Source organism: Pezoporus wallicus, unplaced genomic scaffold, assembly GCF_028554395.1.
Source record: "Pezoporus wallicus isolate ANWC-B61680 ecotype Strahan unplaced genomic scaffold, APGP_CSIRO_Pwel_v1 contig_2543, whole genome shotgun sequence".
Taxonomy (NCBI): domain Eukaryota; kingdom Metazoa; phylum Chordata; class Aves; order Psittaciformes; family Psittacidae; genus Pezoporus; species Pezoporus wallicus.
Genome location: NW_026638172.1, coordinates 2,810,787 through 2,831,879, shown reverse-complemented (window position 1 = coordinate 2,831,879; position 21,093 = coordinate 2,810,787). Strand labels below are relative to the sequence as shown.

Genomic DNA, 21,093 nt, shown 5'->3' with positions numbered 1-21,093 from the left:
GCAAGCAAGCAAGATGTTGCTCCAACTCTTTGAATGCAGAACACCTATGGACACATTGATATGCTGATTTCCTTCTGGAGATAATGCTTTCCTCTCTGGAACATTAATTGGACTGTCATCTCTGACTTCCTCTTTTTCCTGCAGCATGGCTTATGCTATGCTCTGCATTGTTACGATTATAGGTTTAATATTATGAAAGACCCTATTCAGACAATATTTTGATAGTCTGACAACTCCAGATGCATTGCTAGGTTTCTATAGAGATGCTACACAAGGAATTAACGTATATGACTGACTTGACTGAGTTCACCTTTAGTCAGGTTTAGAAACCTGAGTCCTTTTCTTGTAACAGGGACACTTTACTAACGTATTACTTAATTGGCATAGTAGGGTGTTTTCTGTATTCAAAGGCAATGCACAATCTTGCAGAGAAATTTTATTCGCTTCTGCTCTTGTAATCATCTTTTCTAATACTGAAACTGAGTTAGTTTTTCATCTATCCATGTGCTGACCTGGAAAATGCAGTGTCTTAAGCTTCTACCTCTTTTTACACAAATGAGAACTCCCACATACCCCATGTCATTCTTTTGCCATCCATAAGGAATTAGAACATCCAGGTATACCTCTAAGTTGCCAGATATTTCTTTGCAGAGCTTCAACCTTCTCAAATATATCCAGACTTTCTGTAGGAGTTCTGACTCTTTCTGGTGCAGAAATAAATTATTTTAGCATAGGTAGAGCAACACAAAATCTGCGATGTAAAACCTCAAGTTCCCAGAATTGTTCTGTGCAATCTCAGTACTTAAACACTCATCTTTCATGTAAAAAACATATGAACTTTATGTTTGGTTAAGAGCACTATTAATTTATTTAACTTTGATATACTTTGTATATAACGAATCTTATGCTTCACTTGATTCTTTCTGTATTGTGAGTTGGCTGAGGTCCAGGTAGTGGAAAAAAGGGAGTGAACTGGGAATGCTGAGACTTTAAAAGCATGACTTGCTACAGCCTGATCAAGTACTGTACCTGAAGTGGTAACATGGTTTTGTGTTGTGTAGAGTAGCGGAGAACTTGTGGGTTCCTGTTGTTTTTCCCGACTTCTCAAGTGAAAGTCACCCACTGACCAGCAGGACATTTTCCAAAAATGCATCTACTCACCATTTGAGATCAGAGGGTGAAAGAAAAAAGCACACTTGGTAGTCTGTTTCAGCAGTTAGTCAGCATCACTCATAGGCCAAGTCTTTTTCTCCAAGGTTAAGCAGCTATCATTGGTAGCAACATCTTCTCCCACTGCCAGGGTTAGCTGATTGTGCTGCTAGCAGAATAAATCTTTGTGTTCAATGCCTTTTGAAGCACTCTTTCTGCTCTCACTTCAGTACCTTCATGCTTTCCAAAGCTGTATATAGAAATAAAGTTTCCTCTTTCCTCTAATTCTATTGCTTTGAGTGAGCAAAGACTTGAATAGATGTGCCTGGGACTGCAGTTTTGCAAACTGGTTCCTGATCATGGCACTGAAACTCCTATTCTTGATGTTTGGTTTTGTTTCTGCTAGTGACTTTATTTAACTGTACTTGATTAAAACTGTGAACAAAGCAATGCTACTGTGAAAATCCTGTTTAGTTGTGCAATTCTGCTTCAACTAAAGGCAGGCATTTTTTTTTCAGTGCTAAAAAATGCTTCAGTCTCTCTGCTTAATTAAGAAATCTGCTGTAAGTTTGCATTGTATTAAGCATAAAGGAAATATCCTTAAAATAATCTTTTAAATAACTTATCTGAGATTTACAGATCTGGTTGAAGGATTTGCAACAATTCAGTGAAGCAGTTGCATCCTGGTGAAGTCCAATAGTATGTGAGTCTGTGTTTTAGATGCTTTACAATGATGAAAGAAAGCGTAGCCACTGTAAACCATAAATATGCAAATAACAAGAATTGTTTGCTTAAAACGTACTCCCAGCAAATGTCTTATCCATAATATAGCCTCTTACCCTCTGTCCCATTTCATTCTGCCTGTCTCCGTAACCTTCTGTTCCACCTGTGGTGTTTTTAAGCTGGCACACGATAAAATGTCTAGGCTAGATTCCAAGGGTGGAATAAAAAACTGTATTTATTTTTATGGAAACACTAACGATTCTATTTGGATTGGATTTCTTCATAGCAAAACCAATGAATTATTGAACAGATTGGACGTGGGTTTGCCAAAGAGTGATTCCTGTCAGATTGCTAATCATGGTGCAGAATCTACAGCATGGGTAAGAAAAATCATGGCATGTGCTATATTTTCTATCAGCTTTCCAGGTGCTGTCAATAGTGTAATATTAGAATATTCTAATTGAGCTTAATTGCCTAGACAGAACTCAGCAAGTGCCAAGGGCTCTTTCTGGGTGAATGAGATTGTCTACATTGTTTCTTACACACTGACAGTATCCTACATATTAGGGGACTGCCTTTATTATTCACAGACCTCTCTTTGGTAAATGAGAACCAGATTTATATTCTAAGGTCAGATCAGAATCTTAAATGTGCTCTGTACCCATCCATTGGTGGCAAGCTTTTATGAAATCTCAACTAGTTCATGTCAGCAGATGCTTAACTTCTAGTCAGAAGAGAAGCTTATTCCTCATGCATCCAAAAAGTGATTCCATAGACTGCTTGGGGACTTTGTCCCAGTTTGAATGAACCTTTTAAGTATCAATGTAACTAGGAAGTAGATAAAGTACTGCTTAAGTTTCATTATTCTAATTGCCTCAGAAAGGCTTTTCCACGTATGATTAGTCTCTTCATGTCTAAACCACTTTCCTCCTAATGTAAAAGCTTCCAGTGATGGATATTAAGCCTGAGACAGAAGTATTTCTCCTTTAGGAGGTTCATAACTGGGGGAAAGACAAAGAGCAGGCAGCCAAGTGGACAGAAATTGTTGTTACAAGCAATAGTCCTTAGTCAGCAGAAACTTGGAATTATCCAATCTGAGTAGCCCTCAGTAGCATTCAACCTTGAACAGGTTTGAACAGAACCAACAGCAGACTAAAGAGAAAGAAAGCTTTACCTCCATATTTTGTAAGAAGCTTTGGAAATGCACAAGATCCTCCTGGTACAGAGATGGCTGCAGGCATTATATATGACAGATCTGTCTTGCCTCTACTGTTGCTTCCTGCTTTTCATTGCATGAAAAGGGAAGGTGATAGAAAAATTATTCTTTCTCACTTTGATTTCTCAGGTCATTTTGTGTCTCTAAGAACCCTAAAGAAATTTTAGCATGCGTGGGCAGATACACAGTCTGAAGGAGCCAATCTCTGCCCAGCATTGTTTGGCAGAATGTCAATTGCAAAGGGAGTGGCTTTCAGACTGCCTTTGTAATCCTGGGTGTACAAGTAAGATGAAGGATTACGGGAAGGGAGAAAATATGTCTTGAAACCACTTCTACTTACCTCTTGAAGAATCCAACATTGAACACTGGGGAGCTTGTCCTTTGGTAGGGGAGACCCAGATCTGCAGCCTTTCATATGGTGTGAACGTTGAATCGCAAAGACAACCAAGCTCATGTCCTCAGGACTGACTTGGACTTCAGTATTCTGGTGTCTTCATATCTATACAGAAGGGGGTGAATGCCTGAGAGAACACTGAATTCTTTCATGTGTACAGGTCCTACTTGCAGTCTTTGCCTTCTACTTCACTTACCTATATGTGCCTTTGTCATATCAGTTTTGAAAGGTTTTTTAATAAGTTATGCCAAATTACATACCATAATTCATTTTTGGATTTACTAGTATCAAAGCAAATAATATACATCTTTTATCTGTAATGTTCTTTAATACTAGCTGATATTATACATGTCTTTTTAATGACAGCATTTCTATAGCTTTGTTGATCAATACGTGACTTGCTTATAATGCAGCAACATAGTTAGCAAAATGTCTTCCCAACCAGCTTGGATGAGGTACAGTCTGTAGGCTTACAGGCAGCCTCTGTGCTCTGTGTGAGGAACCTGAAGCACATAACCAATGAGTTGTTATCTAAATAGACTTGGTGTACTACCAAAATGCTAAACCAGTGGAAAACCTGAACTCTAATTTTGATGTTATCATGGACCTGTCCTTTGCCTAGAGTAATTAAAAGATTCAGGAGCAACGTATTTGAAATAGTGAAATGTGTTAAGCTTAGGAAGCGCCTGACATGCATGCTAAAAGGGTGGTGGTGGATAAATGTATGATTTTTTAAATTTAAAATTTATGTTAGAAAAAAGTTTGGGGCAATGTAAAGTTGATTTTTTTTCACTCACATAATTTCTTTGGTAGTTGTATTCATTTAGCACACAATTCAAATATTAGTGTTAAATATTACTTGATGTACGTGAACAAATTTAACTACTTTGGAGTGACTCTGTCATTGGTGACTTCTCTGGCCTGCTTATTTAATCAAGCCCATAATTAATTTTAATCCTGTCTTTCAAAGTGTTACCAATCCTGTGTAGATTTTTACTGTCTTCCAACTTGATTAACACACACTTCACACAATTCTCCAAGACATTACAGAGAGTAATGAATAATATTGGACCTAGAATGAGTCTCCCTGGACACATGTAACAACTTCTCCCAGCTCAAAATTGAGCTATTAATAATTGCTTTCTCTTTTCAGTCTTTTTAGCAAATTATGTGCCTGTTGTTTTAATGGTGTCAGTCTGCATGCATATATCAAATTTCGAGAACATTGTGTGGGCCTGCAACAAATTCCTCACCAAAGTCAAACCTGCACACTTCTTGTATTAAAGTGTACTGGCTCATTATTTAGTGTGCTACACTATGTGCCTGATCAAAGACTTTACAGTATAAGTTCCTATGTAAAAGATCCTAAGGATCCTATAAGATCTTAATGGTAGGCTGGCTCTTTGCTAACTACAACTTGTGAAAGACCAGGGTTAGTTATTGTACTGAAAACCTACTACACAGTTGAATGCATTATTCGTGATGTGTAGTTCGTATTTTCAGTTCTCTTGGCTGTCCCACAAATAATACAGTTTTGATTTCTCAGTTTCTGTTGCCCTACCTCCACAAATAATTCCTCTCTGTTACCAGGCCTCCATTCTGCTTTGTTAGCTTGGTAATGTTTTCTTTCTTCCCAGAATACCCCATCTAGCTATCAGATTTCCTGATTGTGCTTTCTGACTGCTCAGGGCATGTTTATCCCTGCCACTGGGACACCAAGTAGTGTGTGCTCTGGCTACCAGGTTGTGATGTGGAAGTGGACATTGAGCCAAACCAAATGACCAAGAGACTTTAAACCACTTCTTATTTAAATTCTAGTCTTGAGACTAATCTATTTTTTAAATAACTGTAATCATTCAACTGGTTCTTTTATCTTAAATACCTATATAACAATTTGGGAATAAGATTTGGAAATTTGTCCCCCTTCTCCCCACACCAATATGTTCATATTCTTTGCTGAACAATAGATGAGAAGCCGTATGTATAAGCAAGCTCTTCGAGAGGATGAAACCAGAAGATTAGAGGAAATGAAGCAAGAACAACGGAGGAAGGTAATTATACATTAACAGTTTGCATATTGTATCATTTTTGCATGCTGTGAAACCAATTAAATACATTGATTACTTGTAGCCTACGCACAAAGCTTCTCTTTAGCAAAGGTGATTCAGTCACTGTTTTCAAATACTGTGAGAGAGATGAACCAAGCTGTAAAATTTGGACAGGGACAGGGCAATTACCTTCTGGGCTCAAGGCTATCTACATCTGGATGACTGGCTTTGTTCACCTCTCCATCTGAACAATTGTGCAGAGAAGTTTTTTGACCATGCCACCTGATTTCATAGGCTAAAGAAACCAATTCCCTCTCTTTCAGGCAGAAGTAATCTTATGATATTCTGAATATCATTCATCCTCCAGGATACAGGGGAGGACCTAAAAAAAGCTAGGAGGACTGGCCAGGTTAATAAATGGTTAAAAGGGTGGTGTCATAGGGGTTTGGGTGCCTTGAACACGGGACCCAAGTTTGTAGGCCAGGTCTAGTGGGGGCTGGTGGAGCTGGTCTGATAAAGAAGGGAAAGAACAGTTTTGGTAGGAGGCTTGCCAGACTGGTCAAGGAGACTTTAAACTAGATGTGTTGGGTGAAGGGGGCATCATTCCATCCCAACACACCCAGTCAGTTGCCAGCACCTGACTCAGAGCAATGTAGAGGTATCCCAGCCGCTCCAGCCAATGAGCCGGCTTCATTTGGAGCTCGGTTCAGATGCCTCTATACAAACACCCATAGCATGGGGAACAAACAAGAGGAATTAGAGATGTGGGCACATCTATGGGGGTATGATATAATAGGCATTGCAGAAACATGATGGGGTGGCTCCTATGACTGGAGTGTTGGAATGGAAGGTTACAGGCTCTTTAGGAAGGACAGGCCTGGCAGGCGGGGAGGGGGAGTTGCCCTTTATGTTAGGGGTAGGCTGGAGAGTATGGAACTCTGTCTGGGGACAGGTGAGCAGTCAACAGAGACTTTGTGGGTCAGGGTTAAAGGGAGAACAGCTATGGGAGACATTACTGTGGGGATCTGTTACAGACCGCCTGATCAAGGAGAACCTGCGGATGAAGCACTCTATAGACAGATAGGAAAAGCCTCACGCTCACAGGCCCTTGTTCTCATGGGTGACTTCAACCACCCTGACATCTGTTGGAATGACAGTATGGCCCCGCACAAGCAATCCAGGAGGTTCCTCGATTGGAAGCTAGGGACCAGGTTAGGAAAGATAAGGCCCAGTTAGAATTAAACTTAGCTAGGGGTATTAAGGATAAGAGGAAGGGATTCTACAAGTACATAGCAAATAAAAAACAGACTAGGGAGAATGTAGGCCCCCTCAGGAAGCTCTCGGGAGAACTGGCTACACAGGATTTGGAGAAGGCTGAGGTTCTGAATGACTTCTTTGCCTTGGTCTTCACTGGCAAAGGCTCTGACCGCACCACCCAAGTCTTGCAAGGCAGATGCAGGGACTGTGAGAATGAAGACCTTGGGCCCACTGTAGGAGAGGAGCTGGTACGAGACCATCTTAAAAACCTGAATGTGCACAAGTCCATGGGACCTGGTGAGATCCATCTGCGGGTCCTGAAGGAGCTGGTGAATGAAGTTGCGAAGCCACTGGCCATCATATTTGAGAAATCATGGCAGTCAGGTGAAGTTCCCAATGACTGGAAAAAGGGAAATATAACCCCCATTTTCAAGAAGGGGAATATGGATGACCCGGGGAATTACAGACCAGTCAGTCTCACCTCTGTGCCTGGCAAAATCTTGGAGCAGATTCTCCTGGAAGGCATGCTAAGGCACATGAAAAACAACAAGGTGCTTGGTGACAGCCAGCATGGCTTCACTGAGGGGAAATCCTGCCTGACCAATTTGGTGGCCTTCTATGATGGGGCTGCAGAACTGATGGACAGGGGTAGAGCAGCTGATGTCATCTACCTGGACTTGTGCAAAGCGTTCGACACTGTCCCACACGACATCCTTGTCTCTAAATTGGAGAGACATCAATTTGATGGATGGACCACTCGGTGGATAAAGAACTGGCTGGATGGCCGCACACAAACAGTTGTGGTTAATGGCTCAATGTCTGGCTGGAGACCAGTAACGAGTGGTGTCCCTCAGGGATTGGTGTTGGGACCGGTCTTGTTTAACATCTTCGTTGCTGACATGGACAGTGGGATTGAGTGCGCCCTCAGCAAGTTTGCCGATAACACCAAGCTGTGTGGTTCGGTTGATACGCTGGAGGGAAGGAATGCCATCCAGAGGGACCTTGACACGCTTGTGAGGTGGGCTGATGCCAACCTCATGAAGTTTAACCATGCCAAGTGCAAGGTCCTACACCTGGGTCGGAGCAATCCCAGGCACAGCTACAGGTTGGGCAGAGAAGAGATTCAGAGCAGCCCTGTGGAGAAGGACTTGGGGGTGTTGGTTGATGAGAAAATGAACATGGGCCAGCTTCAGTGTGCGCTCGCAGCCCAGAAAGCCAACCATATCCTGGGCTGCATCAGAAGGAGCGTGACCAGCAGGTCGAAGGAGGTGATCCTGCCCCTCTACTCTGCTCTTGTGAGACCTCACCTGGAGTGTTGTGTGCAGTTCTGGTGTCCTCAACAGAAAAAGGACATGGAATTGTTGGAACAAGTCCAGAGAAGGGGACTGGAGCACCTCCTGTATGAAGACAGGCTGAGAAAGTTGGGGCTGTTCAGCCGGAGAAGAGAAGGCTGCATGGAGACCTCATAGCAGCCTTCCAGTATCTGAAGGGGGGCTATAGGGATGTTGGGGAGGGACTCTTCATTAGAGACTGTAGTGACAGGACAAGGGGTAATGGGTTAAAACTTAAAAAGGGGAAGTGTAGATTGGATATAAGGAGGAAATTCTTTCCTGTTAGGGTGGTGAGGCACTGGAATGGGTTGCCCAGGGAGGTTGTGAATGTTCCATCCCTGTCAGTGTTGAACAGCAGGTTGGACAAGGCCTTGGGTGATATGATTTAGTGTAAGGTGTCCCTGCCCATGGCAGGGGGGTTGGAACTAGATGATCTTAAGGTCCTTTCCAACCTTAACTATTCTATGATTCTATGATTCTATGGTGATCTCAGACTCTGAATAATTTTTTTTTTTTTTCTAAAGAATTGAGGTCCACGTACTCTGCCTTCCCAAAAGGGGATGTGGAAGCTCTCAGTTTTGCTTTTAAGTCTATGTTCTTCTCTGCTCCCTTGCTAACCACCTAAATGAAGAGTTTTGAGTTGTCTAAAAAGCAGGCATGCTGTAACTGCAAGTCTGAGCTCCACTTTCTGCATATGTAGCACATATTGCCTGTAATGTGTCTGCACCACTGTAGTCCCTCTGGCATAGATTTGAGTACCATGTCCACATAAAGTTCACTACAGAAAGTGATGGCACTGTGCTGCTATCTGCCTTGCTCTAAGTGTGACTGTGCAAGTACAGGGAAGGCAGCATTTGAAAATCGTATTAGCAAATAATTTGAAAACATATTAGCAAATACTGAGCCTCTTGCTATGCCTCTGCTGTTACTAACATCCAAATTAATGTTAAACTGCTTCCCCAGTAGCAGCAAACAAACACAACAAATTTCACACAGTGAGCTACTAGAGCTGGAGAAACCCCTCTCATGGATGTATCTTTCTTTAAATGTTTGGGACAACTGTCCTCATTTCATAGTATTCTAGGAACCAGGATTCTGGAAACAAAAGGTGAGGGGAAAATGAGGCTTTCCCATCAGATGTACGCTTACCATCAGGACCTGTACAGAGGAAATATTTTTGAAAGCTAGTCCTGATGGGTGTAAGGCTAGTAGCTGTTGTATTCTTGATTCTTCCATAGAGAAAAAAACTGCAGATGTCAATTAGCATGCCCCTTCTTTATGAAGGTTTGTTTTAAAGGATTTATAGAGCTTTAGAGTCTTTACCAATTTGACACATTGCTAAGAAGGTGTTGGCTGTTTCTAAGGCTGCTCTTGCTTGGCACACGGTTCCAAGTGCTCCTTGCCTTCATAGCTGCTGCTGCCTATTGCGCCGAGTCATGCACTACTTACAAATCTATTGTAAATAATATGTATTTTAACTGCTCCAATAATTGTCCCTCAGGTATATGTTGGCTCATTTCCACTTGAAACTAATATTTATTGAAGTAATTGTGAATTCTGTCTTGTGTGTACCTCCTAGCACAGTATAGCTATAAAATGTGTAGGTATTGTAAGTTCTCCCCCTGCCTTTTTTTCTCAGAGCAGGTTTTAGTATGTATTGCTTGATTTAGAAATTTTCAGTATGCTTTGAACACCGCATCATATACACACCATATATTTCAGAACATTACTCCAAGAGAGGACTCAGCATATTGGAAAGTCAGATACTGGGTTTTAATTTTCAGGTTGAATAGTTATTTAAAACAGTGAAAATTAAGGTTGGCTTTTTTATTTCTTAATCCTGTTTCTTCTTTTAGGGGGCTAGACAAATGTTGATACACAACACATTCACAGATATTGATTTTCTTCATACATCTATTGCATAGTTTTTATTTAATGGAACTTGAATTGATTTTTATTTTTTTTTAACTTTTGTGGTTCCATTCAGTTATTGAAGCTTTTCTCTAACCGCATAATTTTTATTTTAGTTTCTATTCCTACTGCTGCTCAGTTGCTATGGAAAATATGAAAGATGGGTCTGTTCCTATCCCTTCCCTCTCACCCTGCAAGCCAAATTTTCTTTGCAGAAAAATCTGCAACTTCAGTTCTTGGGTGCACTGTAGAGAGCAAGTGTTAGACAAACAAGCACATATGCAAAGCAGAATCATATAAGCTGTATGACATTACTTCGCAGTTCTGACTAAAATTGCATAAGGAAACTCTCCTCTGAAAAGAATTACCTTTGACATTGTATACCTTAATATTAGGTAATGTAAGAATGGCAAGCTGCTGCAATGCTGGGAGCTTGCACGCTGTTTCACCAACCTAACAGAATCATAGAATCAGCTAGTTTGGAAACGAGCTTAAAGACCATCAAGTCCAACCATTACCCCAGAACTGCCAAGTCCACCCCTAAACCATGTCACTAAGGGCCTAATCTACACAGTTTTTGAACACTTCCAGGGACAGTGACTCCACCACTTCCCTGGCAGCCTGTTCCAATGCCTGAGCACCCTCTCAGTGAAGAAAATTTTACTAATTTCAGTCTGAACCTCCCCTGGTGCAGCTTGAGGCCGTTGCCTCTTGTCCTATCACTTGTTACCTGGGAGAAGAGACCAACCCGCACCCCACTCCATCCTACTTTCAGGTAGCTGCAGAGAGCAATAACGTCCCCCTGAGCCTCCTTTTCTCCAGACTAAAGAACCCCAGTTCCCTCAGCCATCCCTCATAAAACTTGTTCTCCAGAACATTCACCAGCTCCATTGACCTTCTCTGGACCAGCTCCAGCACCTCAATGTCTCTCTTGTAGTGTGGGGCCCAGAACTGAACACAGGAGGTGCAGCCTCACCAGTGCCAGTACAGGGGGATGATCACTGCCCTGGCCCTGCTGGCCAGACTGTTGCTGATACAGGCCAGGATGCTGTTGCCCTTTTTAGCTGCCTGGGCACAAGCTGGATCACATTCAGTCATCAGTCAGCACCCCCAGGTCCTTTTCCACCCGGCAGCTTTCCAGCCATTCTTCCCCAGACCTGTAGCGTTGCATGGGGGTGTTGTGGCCCAAGAGCAGGACGCGGCACTGAGCCTTGTTGAGCCTCATACCATTGTCACAGCTCAGGTTCTATTTGCTGTTTACCTCAGTCTTTGGAGAGCCCCAGAGAGATGGAGGTGACACACCCCTATTCCCATCTTCTCCTTGTGTTCCATGGAGGCAGGAGGTGAAGGGCATGTCTCCTTCATACCCTACAGGCATGACAGCTGTGTCTGCTCCTGCTGGATGATGTTGGCTGTCTTCCCCCTTGGACCCACAGGGTAATGCAAATATGTGGGCTGGGGCAAGGGAAGCAGGCTTGTGTCTATCTTACCCCTTTAAATGTAGGACTGTAAATGTCTGAATCCTGTTAATTCCCAGTTTTTAAACACACAAACAAAACTCATGCTGTGCAATGCAGAACAGAAAAGTTAGCTAGGTTTTTAACATAGCGCTGTCACTTAAATAAAACGCTGTTGAGAAAAGTTCTGGGAATGACAAGTGGCTCTAGCTGAAGTTAGCACCATGTGGAATTAATTGGGTTTGCAACATAGGTATGTTAATTAAAAGTAAGTTTGTTGTTTGTTTGTTTCACTTTTATCATTCCCAGGCTGAATTAATGGAAATTAAACAAAAGCAGGAAGAGGAAGACAGGATGAGAGCACGTCAAGATGAACAAAGGAGGTATGATGCAAAAATGCAGAGCACACTTTAATTGAATTCCTATGTGGAAAGTGTCTCAAAATTGCAAGCATTCGTGCGTTAGAAAGCAATTGCAATAAGGATCCCAGACCTTAGCTCTGGCTTAACTTTGCCTTCAAATGAGCCACTAATATCCATCATTAAAACTGCTTACTGTAATGCAGTATGACCCATAGTGCCATTTTGACTTTATTTATCCTATCAGTGTTGAATATTGCATAGAGTAGAAACTATTAGTAGTTTCATGGGTAACTACTAGTACAGTGGTTTCAGCTGGGGAAGTATTTATTTATCTATGTGTTTGTTTATTTATTTTTACCTTGGTTTAGAATGAGCTGCTTTCTCCATGCCACATTTTGTGGCTGACTGTCACCAAGTTTAACAGGCAGAGCTAAGTGTGGGATTTGATGTTGATACAGATGAAAGCTGCAGTGTCTCAAGGCCTTCTGCAACTGTACTGCTTCGTGCCCCAGGCTATGCCCCACCACCATGCCCTCTCTGTGCTCAGTGGTTCTAAGCTTGCACACCTGTCACTTACCTGACTTTCCATTATCTTGAAGCGCAGATGTATTCTCAGCTTTGGTTTTGGCTGGCAGAAAGAAACAATGCCCAGGCTCAAAAATAAAATCACCATTTGTTTCCTTTTTTATATCATTAGGGAAATATAAAAAAAAAATAAATTACTTTTGTAGGCAGCCACTCTTCATGCCATTTTCATTTCTTTTTTTTCTTTTTTCTCTAGGAAAGATATCGAGATAATTACCTTAGAAGTTAATGAAGGATTTTCGATTCAGTCCATCTCATGTCCCTAGATAGAAATAACCCAGTATCTTGCATTTTACATCGTCCTCACCAATAGCATTGTAAAACATTGAAACAACAGTCATGTCTAAGCATGTGTGTCAATCCTAAACATTAATAGAGGAGGAAAAAAGGCATAGTTTTCAGAAGGTTTGAAAATACTTAAAACAGGTTGAGGAAAAGTGTATTTGCATTGCTGCATGCTTTCTGGGTTGATAGAGCAGTACAAGAAAATGCTAGAGTGGATTTCAGAGCTGGATGGTAGGAAAAGTTGTCAGCTACATGAATTGTGTTTGTTAGAACAAGCTGAAGTGGGTTTTTTCATTTGCATTAGGAAAGCAGTATTTCTAGAAACTCTTCTTCTGTACTGAACACTGAAATTCTACCTAGGGTGAATTGTCAAAAGAGCTAATCTTCCTAATGAGGTGGGTGATGGTATGCAAGTTGTCTTTCTATGGAGAATTTTGGTGCATTTCTCACAGCAGCCAAGGCATGCCTTTTAATCACAAAGGACTGATCACAGAATAAGGAAGCATCCAGTGAACTGAAAATGAAATCCACCTTATCTCATGCCTGTCCATGGTTTTGCAGCACAGGCTTGAAAAACATAGGAAGATAGGTATTGAACTGAGAATAGGGAAAGCCACTGAATTTCAAGTTTGTGAACTCCTCAGATGCTTTCAATCATTATTCATTTTTTGTTGTATTTTAAGGGTAAATATTGCTTTCCTGGACCAACTCCAGAACAAAACACAACTTACTAACATCCACCAGCCTGAACATTCTGGGAGCCTGGACTAATGCAGTAATAGTGACTGGGTAAGATTTTGGGTGCAGAACATGAAAGCAATGAAATTGCTTAAAAGTTGAATTTTTCCTCAGATACTATTGCGTGTCTGTGTGTTTTTAGCCTGCCTGACAGAACTCACCATCTTGGCTGTCAGTCTACAATAGCTTTTAAGAAGAAATTTTATCTTAAGTATAAGCTGTTCAAATAGAAGGAGGGAGGTTCTCTTGCAGCAGAACTCACTTGCACATGTTTTGCATGCAAGGTACTTACTGCAAGGAACTGCATCTAAGGTACTTCCTTAAGTTCAGAACAAGGGTACAGAAATGGTAAGGGATTTTTGAAAAGTTTAAAAATGAAGCATGTTTGGAAATGCTGTAAACATTTTACTGTGATATTGAAATTGAAGGGGAAAATGCCACATGAAAGGTAAAGCTGTTCATTTTTTATCCACGTAAAACTGTGACATAGAAGACCTAACTGCATCAATATAAAGTACATAGTATTTGTAAAGATTCTTTGAAGAAAAGATACCTTGACTGTAACCTATTAAACATCCATTATTTTTTCAGCTGTCCTAATGAGGCATTAATGTGACTGTTATTTAGAATTGCACTTTTCAGTGTTAAAAACAAAATTATGTAGTATTTGCATTATGGAAATTTCCATTAGATTGAAATTCAATTGTGGGGAGGATCCTAGTGCAGAAATGAAAGATTTACAAAGAGAGAGCAGCAAAAGGATGAGAGTCTAAGAAAATTTAGTTCCAGTGTGAAGATGTTTAGCTGATAAACCAGAAAAATTTGTATTGGATTAGTAGGACCATATATTGGTAGATGAATGCCAGGAAGACTTGGGTTCAAGAGTCTATGAAGTCAAGGCATGATTAAGAAGCAAATGTTCTTGCTGCTGGAGTTTCCCATATACTAGAAGTGGAAAAGGAGTGTCTTCATCACTACAAGCTTTGGGGAAGTCCTGTGCCACAGCAGAGGGCTCAGGCATCTTGGACAGATTCTTTTGGACACATTCTCTTGGTCTTGCTAAGAGGAGGCAGGATCTGCCAGCTCAACCTCCCATAAGGTCTGCGGGCAGCTGCTTGGAGAGCCAGTTGGTCGGAGGCTTTACTGGTAAAGCCTGTATCACATGCCAGGCAATCCAGGAGTTGTTGGAAGCCAGACTACGAATATCCAGGCTAGTAAAAGAGTGTGAGTAAGAGAGTATTCTGTATGGCAGGCCTGAAGCATCTTCTGAAGGATAGAACATGTGCGGATAGCAGAATCAGACTTCAGGGTAGGAAGGAGCTAAGTGATGCCTTGTAAGCAGCAAAAGGTAAAGTCTGCTGAAGGGTTAACAAAGGCAGGAAGGGCAAAAATTAGTGTTTTTATTTCACGTTGTGTTCTTTGTCCAAATTTGTAAACTGTTTCCTGATAAACTCAAAAGAAAATGTGTGACACAGCTGAGATTCCCAATATGTAAACTCTAGCATCTCCATCAGAATGCCTGCTGTCAGCACTAAAAACCCTTGCCATTGTCTGCAGAAAGAGACGAGGTTTGCCTTTAGCCAAATGCCATATGTCATCTTCCACAGAGTGGGTGTTAGTACCACCAAACAAGTGCAGTCAGCCCAGCACAGTTTTAACAAGACAACTCTGTGCATATGCAGCCAATTTATGCATTTTATTGTTTTTGGTTTTTTTTAAATATATATTGTCAAGGACTGCATCAACATAAATGCAATAAAACCCAGTGTGAAGAAATGATAAATGTCCTACTCTGATGTTTACTTAATGGCTCCCAAGGAGGCTGCCTTCTGTTGGGTAATGCTTGATTATCCATTTTTCCTTTATGCTGTGATGTGAGATTTGAAGACTAAACAAAGCAGGGAAAGAATAAGCCATGAAAGAATATGTCATCATGGAAAGGAATTAAAAAAGGGTATTTATAACAAAAGCAAGAAAGAAAAGTAATTCTCAAAAGATAGGCTAGAGGCTGCAAACTCACTGTCTTTGATTATATGAAGATTCTTCTCCCTTCCCTTGGGACTTTAAGCAAAAATATCTGAACTCCAGGTCGGGCTTGCAAGTCCTGTAGTCTGCAGCATGGCGTTTACATTACAAGGAAGCTATCTGTAGCAGGTCAGACTATAAATAAAGATTAAAAGAAATTAAAAATGTTTCCAAAGTTAAGACCTGCAGGTAATTTTTGAACTTGCTCCATCTGTGCAGTGGCACTGAAAAAGAAATATTTGTTTTCTTTCCCGCTTCTCTTTTTTTTTCCTGTTTGAACTCTACAGTCACAACAGCTTCACACAGAACAGAAACATGGCACCATGTCGTCAATATACCTGCTGTATTTTTCACTATTATATCTATTAGACTGATTTCCTCAGTAAATTAAGTTTGAATGATCATGCTATCTGTCTGCATGTAATAAGGTTTTCAACCTGCTGGCCAACCTTAGCCAAATTTGAAAGAGAGTGTAAGTCTCAAAAGTGATTAAGTTTCAGTGCTGGCAGTGGAGAAGCTCCAAATCAGTGCCCTACTCTGAGGGGTGGTGGAAGGACCTGGGCGCTCTGTGCATTGTTCAGCTGCAGCCCTCTGGTCGATTGGCATGGGCACAGCTCCAAAGCAGCTGCAGCTCTGTTCTGTTTTCCTGGGGCTAGGGGACACAGAAGGGGACATGGAGAGGAGGGGGGAAGGCAAATATATTGTGTGTGTCTGGGCGGGGTGGAGGAGGGGAGTTGCATTGACCAATTGTCCTCTGATCAATAGGAAATTCATTAATTCATCTGCCCTCCAGACATCTTGTGTTTTATTAGGAATATTTGTAAGCTGTTATTTCCAGAAGGGTCTTTGCGAAAGTAATCTTTCCTCCCTTTTAGATTATAAATGCCAGGGCACTCTCTGGGTGGTTTGTGTGGTTTTCTCTTTTAATGGGAAGACAAATTAATAAATCTCCACTTCTGTCTGTAAGATATTGCACCCTTGAGGGAACATTGACTCTTGTGTGCTATCAAGAAAGTTTTGATGTCTTTTGCAGTGCTGTTGTCTCTAACATAAGGATAAACCTTTTAGGATAGGAGGGGATATGAGGGTAATAAAGCAACAGTTGTCATTTTGACATCAAAGTTTAATCGGTAAGATTTAACCCTTGCTCAACGGGGACCTGTGACTGGAACAGTATCTGTTCACTATAGCAGCACAAATTATCAGTTGTATTTAAATGTTAAAACACTTCAATTTTTACAAAATTATAACTTTAAAACAGTTGCACATATCTGTATTAACTCCCTGAAGATATTTGCCCATGTTCAGAAATGGAGGGACTTGTAAAGACCCAGTGCTGATGCCCGGCAAGCCTATAACAGAGCACTTGCTTATTTTTTGTGTGAAAATGGAGCGCTGTTGGGGAACCTTTTGCTTGTTCTATTAATGAGAAGAGGTCACATGGTGAACATATGAAATTTATTTGCCTACTCTTCTTTAATGAAATACTAATTGTCTTGTTGAAACTCTGAGTTATAGTAAACCCAGAATCTAGTAGGCAACATGACACCTTCTCCTTTCATGTCTCCATTACACCTGGTGTGTTGCATAAGAATGAGAAATGCTCTTTTGGATGCTGACTACTCTTTCAGTGGATGCATAATTCTAGATATTTGTTGAGTGAAGCCACTGTGCCCTGAATACACAGGTGCAGTGTGAGAGAAAACCCTATTCTTTTCCTTTCTCATGTGCAGAATAGGAACTCAATGGATGCTGGATAAATCTGTTTTGAGGAAACATGATTTATGGATAAAACTATTTAAAATAAACATGGTTTGTGGGTTACACTTGGTTTAGTTCTTGTAGCATGATCCATGAGAATGTTTCTTTGGAGCCTCAGCCAGCACTTGATTTATGCTGTTTGCTACCGTTTTGAGAGGGAGCATGTCATGAAGTCAGCTATTGCACAGTGAAGAGCCATAGCTCAAAGATCCCTGAAATCACAAGGACAGGATGCGTGCCACAGTTTTCAATACGCAACCAATCTTTAATGCAGACATTAATGAACTTTTAGATGGATAAAGTGGCACTGAAAATGCTGGTTTCCCAACACAAAGAAAAATCTTTTACTTTACATGGGCGTATTGAGAATAGAGTATTTATATGAAAAAGTTCCAGAGTGCAATCTACAGTGGTCATGTTTGTTTTAACAAAGAATGTGGTTTGCTAACTTCACTTTAACCTGGTTAGTCTATGTACAATTTGAGTTGAAAAGATTATTATTTTTTTTCATAAAACTTGTTGGTTTGGGGTTTTCAACTGAGAGTAATGTGCTTGTCTTTCCTGGCAGAAGTATGGCAGTAAATACACTACTCACAGAAGTATCAGCATCAATATAAGGACCTCAGACGAGTAGGTGCAAGCATGCCATAGCTAAGTTTAATGACTTCCCTCTGACAAAGCACTCAAACAGCATACGCAGATGTGTACTGCCTGGCTTGACTTTGAGTTTAATCACTCTTTCTTTTGAAAATCCTATCCTAAAAGAGATTGGTAGAGTCCAGAGACGAATGGTGGAAACTTTTCACTCTTTCAAATTTTGTGAGAACAAGAAAGGATTGAGGCATCTGAAGATATTTAGAACATTTCTAGATTGACTTTTTTACCAGCAAAAGCAAGATATATTTATCTCCTGAATCGATACATCATGCTATTCATATTGAGTTCAAATAAAAAGAAATATTTATTACTAGAACTGGAATCTTGCAGAAGGGTTTACTTGTTATTTTAAGTGGAGTTTCAAAAGACAGGAAAGTGTACCAAATAATCAAGAAAGCTCCACACCACTGGATAACCGTAATTCCTTGCATAAATACATGATTGTACTGTACATTGTACTGTATTAGTGCATTTGTTTTTCTTTATCCAGGAGCCCAAACTACTTGGAATAAAGGAGGAGAAAGGTAAGAGTGTTCATTTTTAGTACCAATGCTGGTGTTAATTTAGCTTCATATTTGGCATTTCACTATGACAGCTTACACGGCTTAATTTTCAAGTAACAGGAGAAGGGATCTTAAAATAAATGCTTTCCACCTCTGTGTTTGGGGCCATGCAATGGCACATACCTATTTTGAAACACCTTCTTTCATACAGAACTGCAGAACCTGTATGTCAAGTCAGTGGAAGTGCTCGTGGCATGGAAAGCATTTGTTAGGGATGCTTTGATATTTAGGCTAAAACTTCAATACAGCCATGTTCTCTGTATTGTGGACTGTGAGTGGATAAATCTGGGCAGCTGAGGAATATGGCTGGAAATGCATGAGGCAATCCTGCAAGCTTTCAGTGGACTTTCTTAAGTGAAAGTGTGACTCTCTTGTGTGCTGCATTCTTCATGCTCTTTCCCATTGGCAAAAAGACTATTCGTATCAGTGAATGCTGTTGGTAGAACACCACTATTCAATCAGAGAAATCAGGACCTCTGTTTTCAAATTACCTTTTCTTAAGTTTCACTGCACCTTTGATCTTTTCTGAAAGGCATTCCTTACCCTGATTCCCAGTTCTGATATAAAGATTTTTGCAGAGCCCTTGCTTCTAGGCTTGGAGACTTTGAAAGCAAGTTCAGGCACTGACACATATTATTCTTGCCTTAGGAGATGGCTTTGACATAACTTTTTTTTTTTTTGAGAGCTAGGATTTTATAAAGAGGATTTTTAAAAAATCAAACCTAAAAAAGGCCTTTGTTTTTAACCCTTCTCCCACAAATGAAGGTGTTCTGTGACTTTCTTCCTCGTTTTCTGCTTCAATGGTTATTTTAGTATTTTTGCAGCAGGGTTGTATTCTGAAGATGGTATCTAAATAATATTGTTGGCCTCTCATGAGCTGTCTTTTCAGTTTTATGAGGAGTAAAACTGTTATTAAAAATTAATTCAAATTCACTAATGATATGACAACGAAAAGATAGAGGCAGCTCCCCACAGGGGAAGAAATGGCCATCTTTTTCAGCCCACAATACTATTAGGTTTTGTAAGCTGCAGGCAGCTGGAGGAATTCAAATCGGGCATTCTTTGTTTTTTTTCCACAATATATACAATACCAATGATATATTTACATATGAACTGTACGAGAATTATGGATGTGCGTACTTTTTTAAGTGTTGTTTAACTGTTGTTCCAAAATACATTTCAGCTTGCTACAAATATGTTTTTTGAAGTTATTAGTATGTCTGCAGACAAATAGGACATTTTGTGAATTAAATTTACCAAAAAATAGAAATCCCTTCATGAAGGCTTTACATAATTAAATGCTAAAACCTGTCGGAAGAAAAGGCAGACTTTATTTTCCCGTGGACTTCATCCTAGAGAAGCTGACCTTGATTTTTGGTTTTGCTGCAAAAGATAATTTTTAATTCTATTTTCTCCCTCTTGTTACAGGGTATTGGAGAAATGCTCACTTTTATCTGGCCTGGACCAAATGACCTTGTAAAAGCTCCAAGAAAGTGCTCTTTTATCACTGTGATTTTTTTTCTTACCCTGACTTCAGCTTCACACCCAATTCATGAGCAATCTGCAGAGACTCCTTTCTAGCTGTCATTCTTCGCGCATATTTGATGTGGCTGATTATGGAAGTCCTATTTAATTTTTAATAAGAGAATGTGTGTGTGGGGATTTATATAAATTGTTTTGCCTCTTGCAGAATGTAATTATCCCAGCCTTTGGGATCTCAGAAAAAGCAAACATCAGTGGCTGCAGAAGCTGCAATAATATCTGTGTTTACTTACTGCTCTATATCCAGCCAAAACTGTCTCGGAGACTCAAACTAAAAAAGCAGGTAGAAGGTTTTCTTTTGGGATAGGAGAAGTGTTTTTTTTGTTTTGTGTTATTGGAGATTTTATGGAATTGTTTTACCATTGTATTCAACAGCAGATATTCAAGAGAAAATGTGTGTATTGTAGACAGGATCTTTCAAATATGTTCTTAAAAAAAATACAACACATGAAAGAAATAAAACTTGACATAACACTGAAATTTATTCAATTTCTCTCACATCTTCTATGATACGATATACCAGTTTTTCACTTTTTGCCTGTTTTACCTTTGTAACCTCTGTTACATGAGTGGGGAAAGCTACTCCAAGGTTAGCTTTAGTTTCTTACTTTTTTTTTTGTCCCTCTAGTCTAATGGAATTTAATTTATATCTGTTTCTGCAGGAGACAACATTTTAATGATTTCCAAAAGTCAGATGCATGACCAAGATATTTCTAATGGAAATGAAGGATCCGCACAACATGTTACATAAACCATGCAGATGAGATTAGTTGCAGCATTTATAAGTATATCTTAGGCAAAGTTAAAGGTTTTCTGAGCATTTTTTTTTCAGTGTGCAGGCATGACACAATGTTTTTCCATAACACTTGCAATATGGAAACTTTATGATTGATCACATGAAATTTTCTTTTGAACCATGATTGTTGCTACGTTTCCTTTTGCCTCTGGGACTTTCTGCAGTTGCCCTGAGCTCTTTTTCCCCTCAAAGAATTGGTCAAATCATTTATTCTATTAGCTAGCTGATGTTAATAGGAAATACTGGATATCTTGGTAATGCTCTGTGGTTTACCCATTTTTAGAGTATCTGAC

The 21,093-nt window shown here is 40.2% G+C and overlaps 1 protein-coding gene across 3 annotated transcripts in view; it reads left to right on the top strand.

Moving 5' to 3' along the window:
- Nucleotides 1-20,814, top strand: part of EPSTI1 (epithelial stromal interaction 1) — a 52,398-nt gene extending 31,584 nt beyond the window's left edge. Inside the window, exons 7-12 of one of the 3 annotated variants that reach the window (XM_057409725.1) lie at nucleotides 2,159-2,252; nucleotides 5,450-5,533; nucleotides 11,796-11,869; nucleotides 13,402-13,507; nucleotides 18,390-18,423; nucleotides 20,667-20,814. In XM_057409725.1, the coding sequence (XP_057265708.1) occupies nucleotides 2,159-2,252; nucleotides 5,450-5,533; nucleotides 11,796-11,869; nucleotides 13,402-13,489 (340 nt within the window). In that variant the 3' untranslated portion in view covers nucleotides 13,490-13,507; nucleotides 18,390-18,423; nucleotides 20,667-20,814. Of the gene's footprint in view, nucleotides 1-2,158; nucleotides 2,253-5,449; nucleotides 5,534-11,795; nucleotides 11,870-13,401; nucleotides 13,508-18,389; nucleotides 18,424-19,890; nucleotides 20,399-20,666 lie in introns of those variants that run through there. The other 2 variants (XM_057409726.1, XM_057409724.1) reach the window with 2 other exon arrangements.
- Nucleotides 20,815-21,093: the final 279 nt, after the last annotated feature.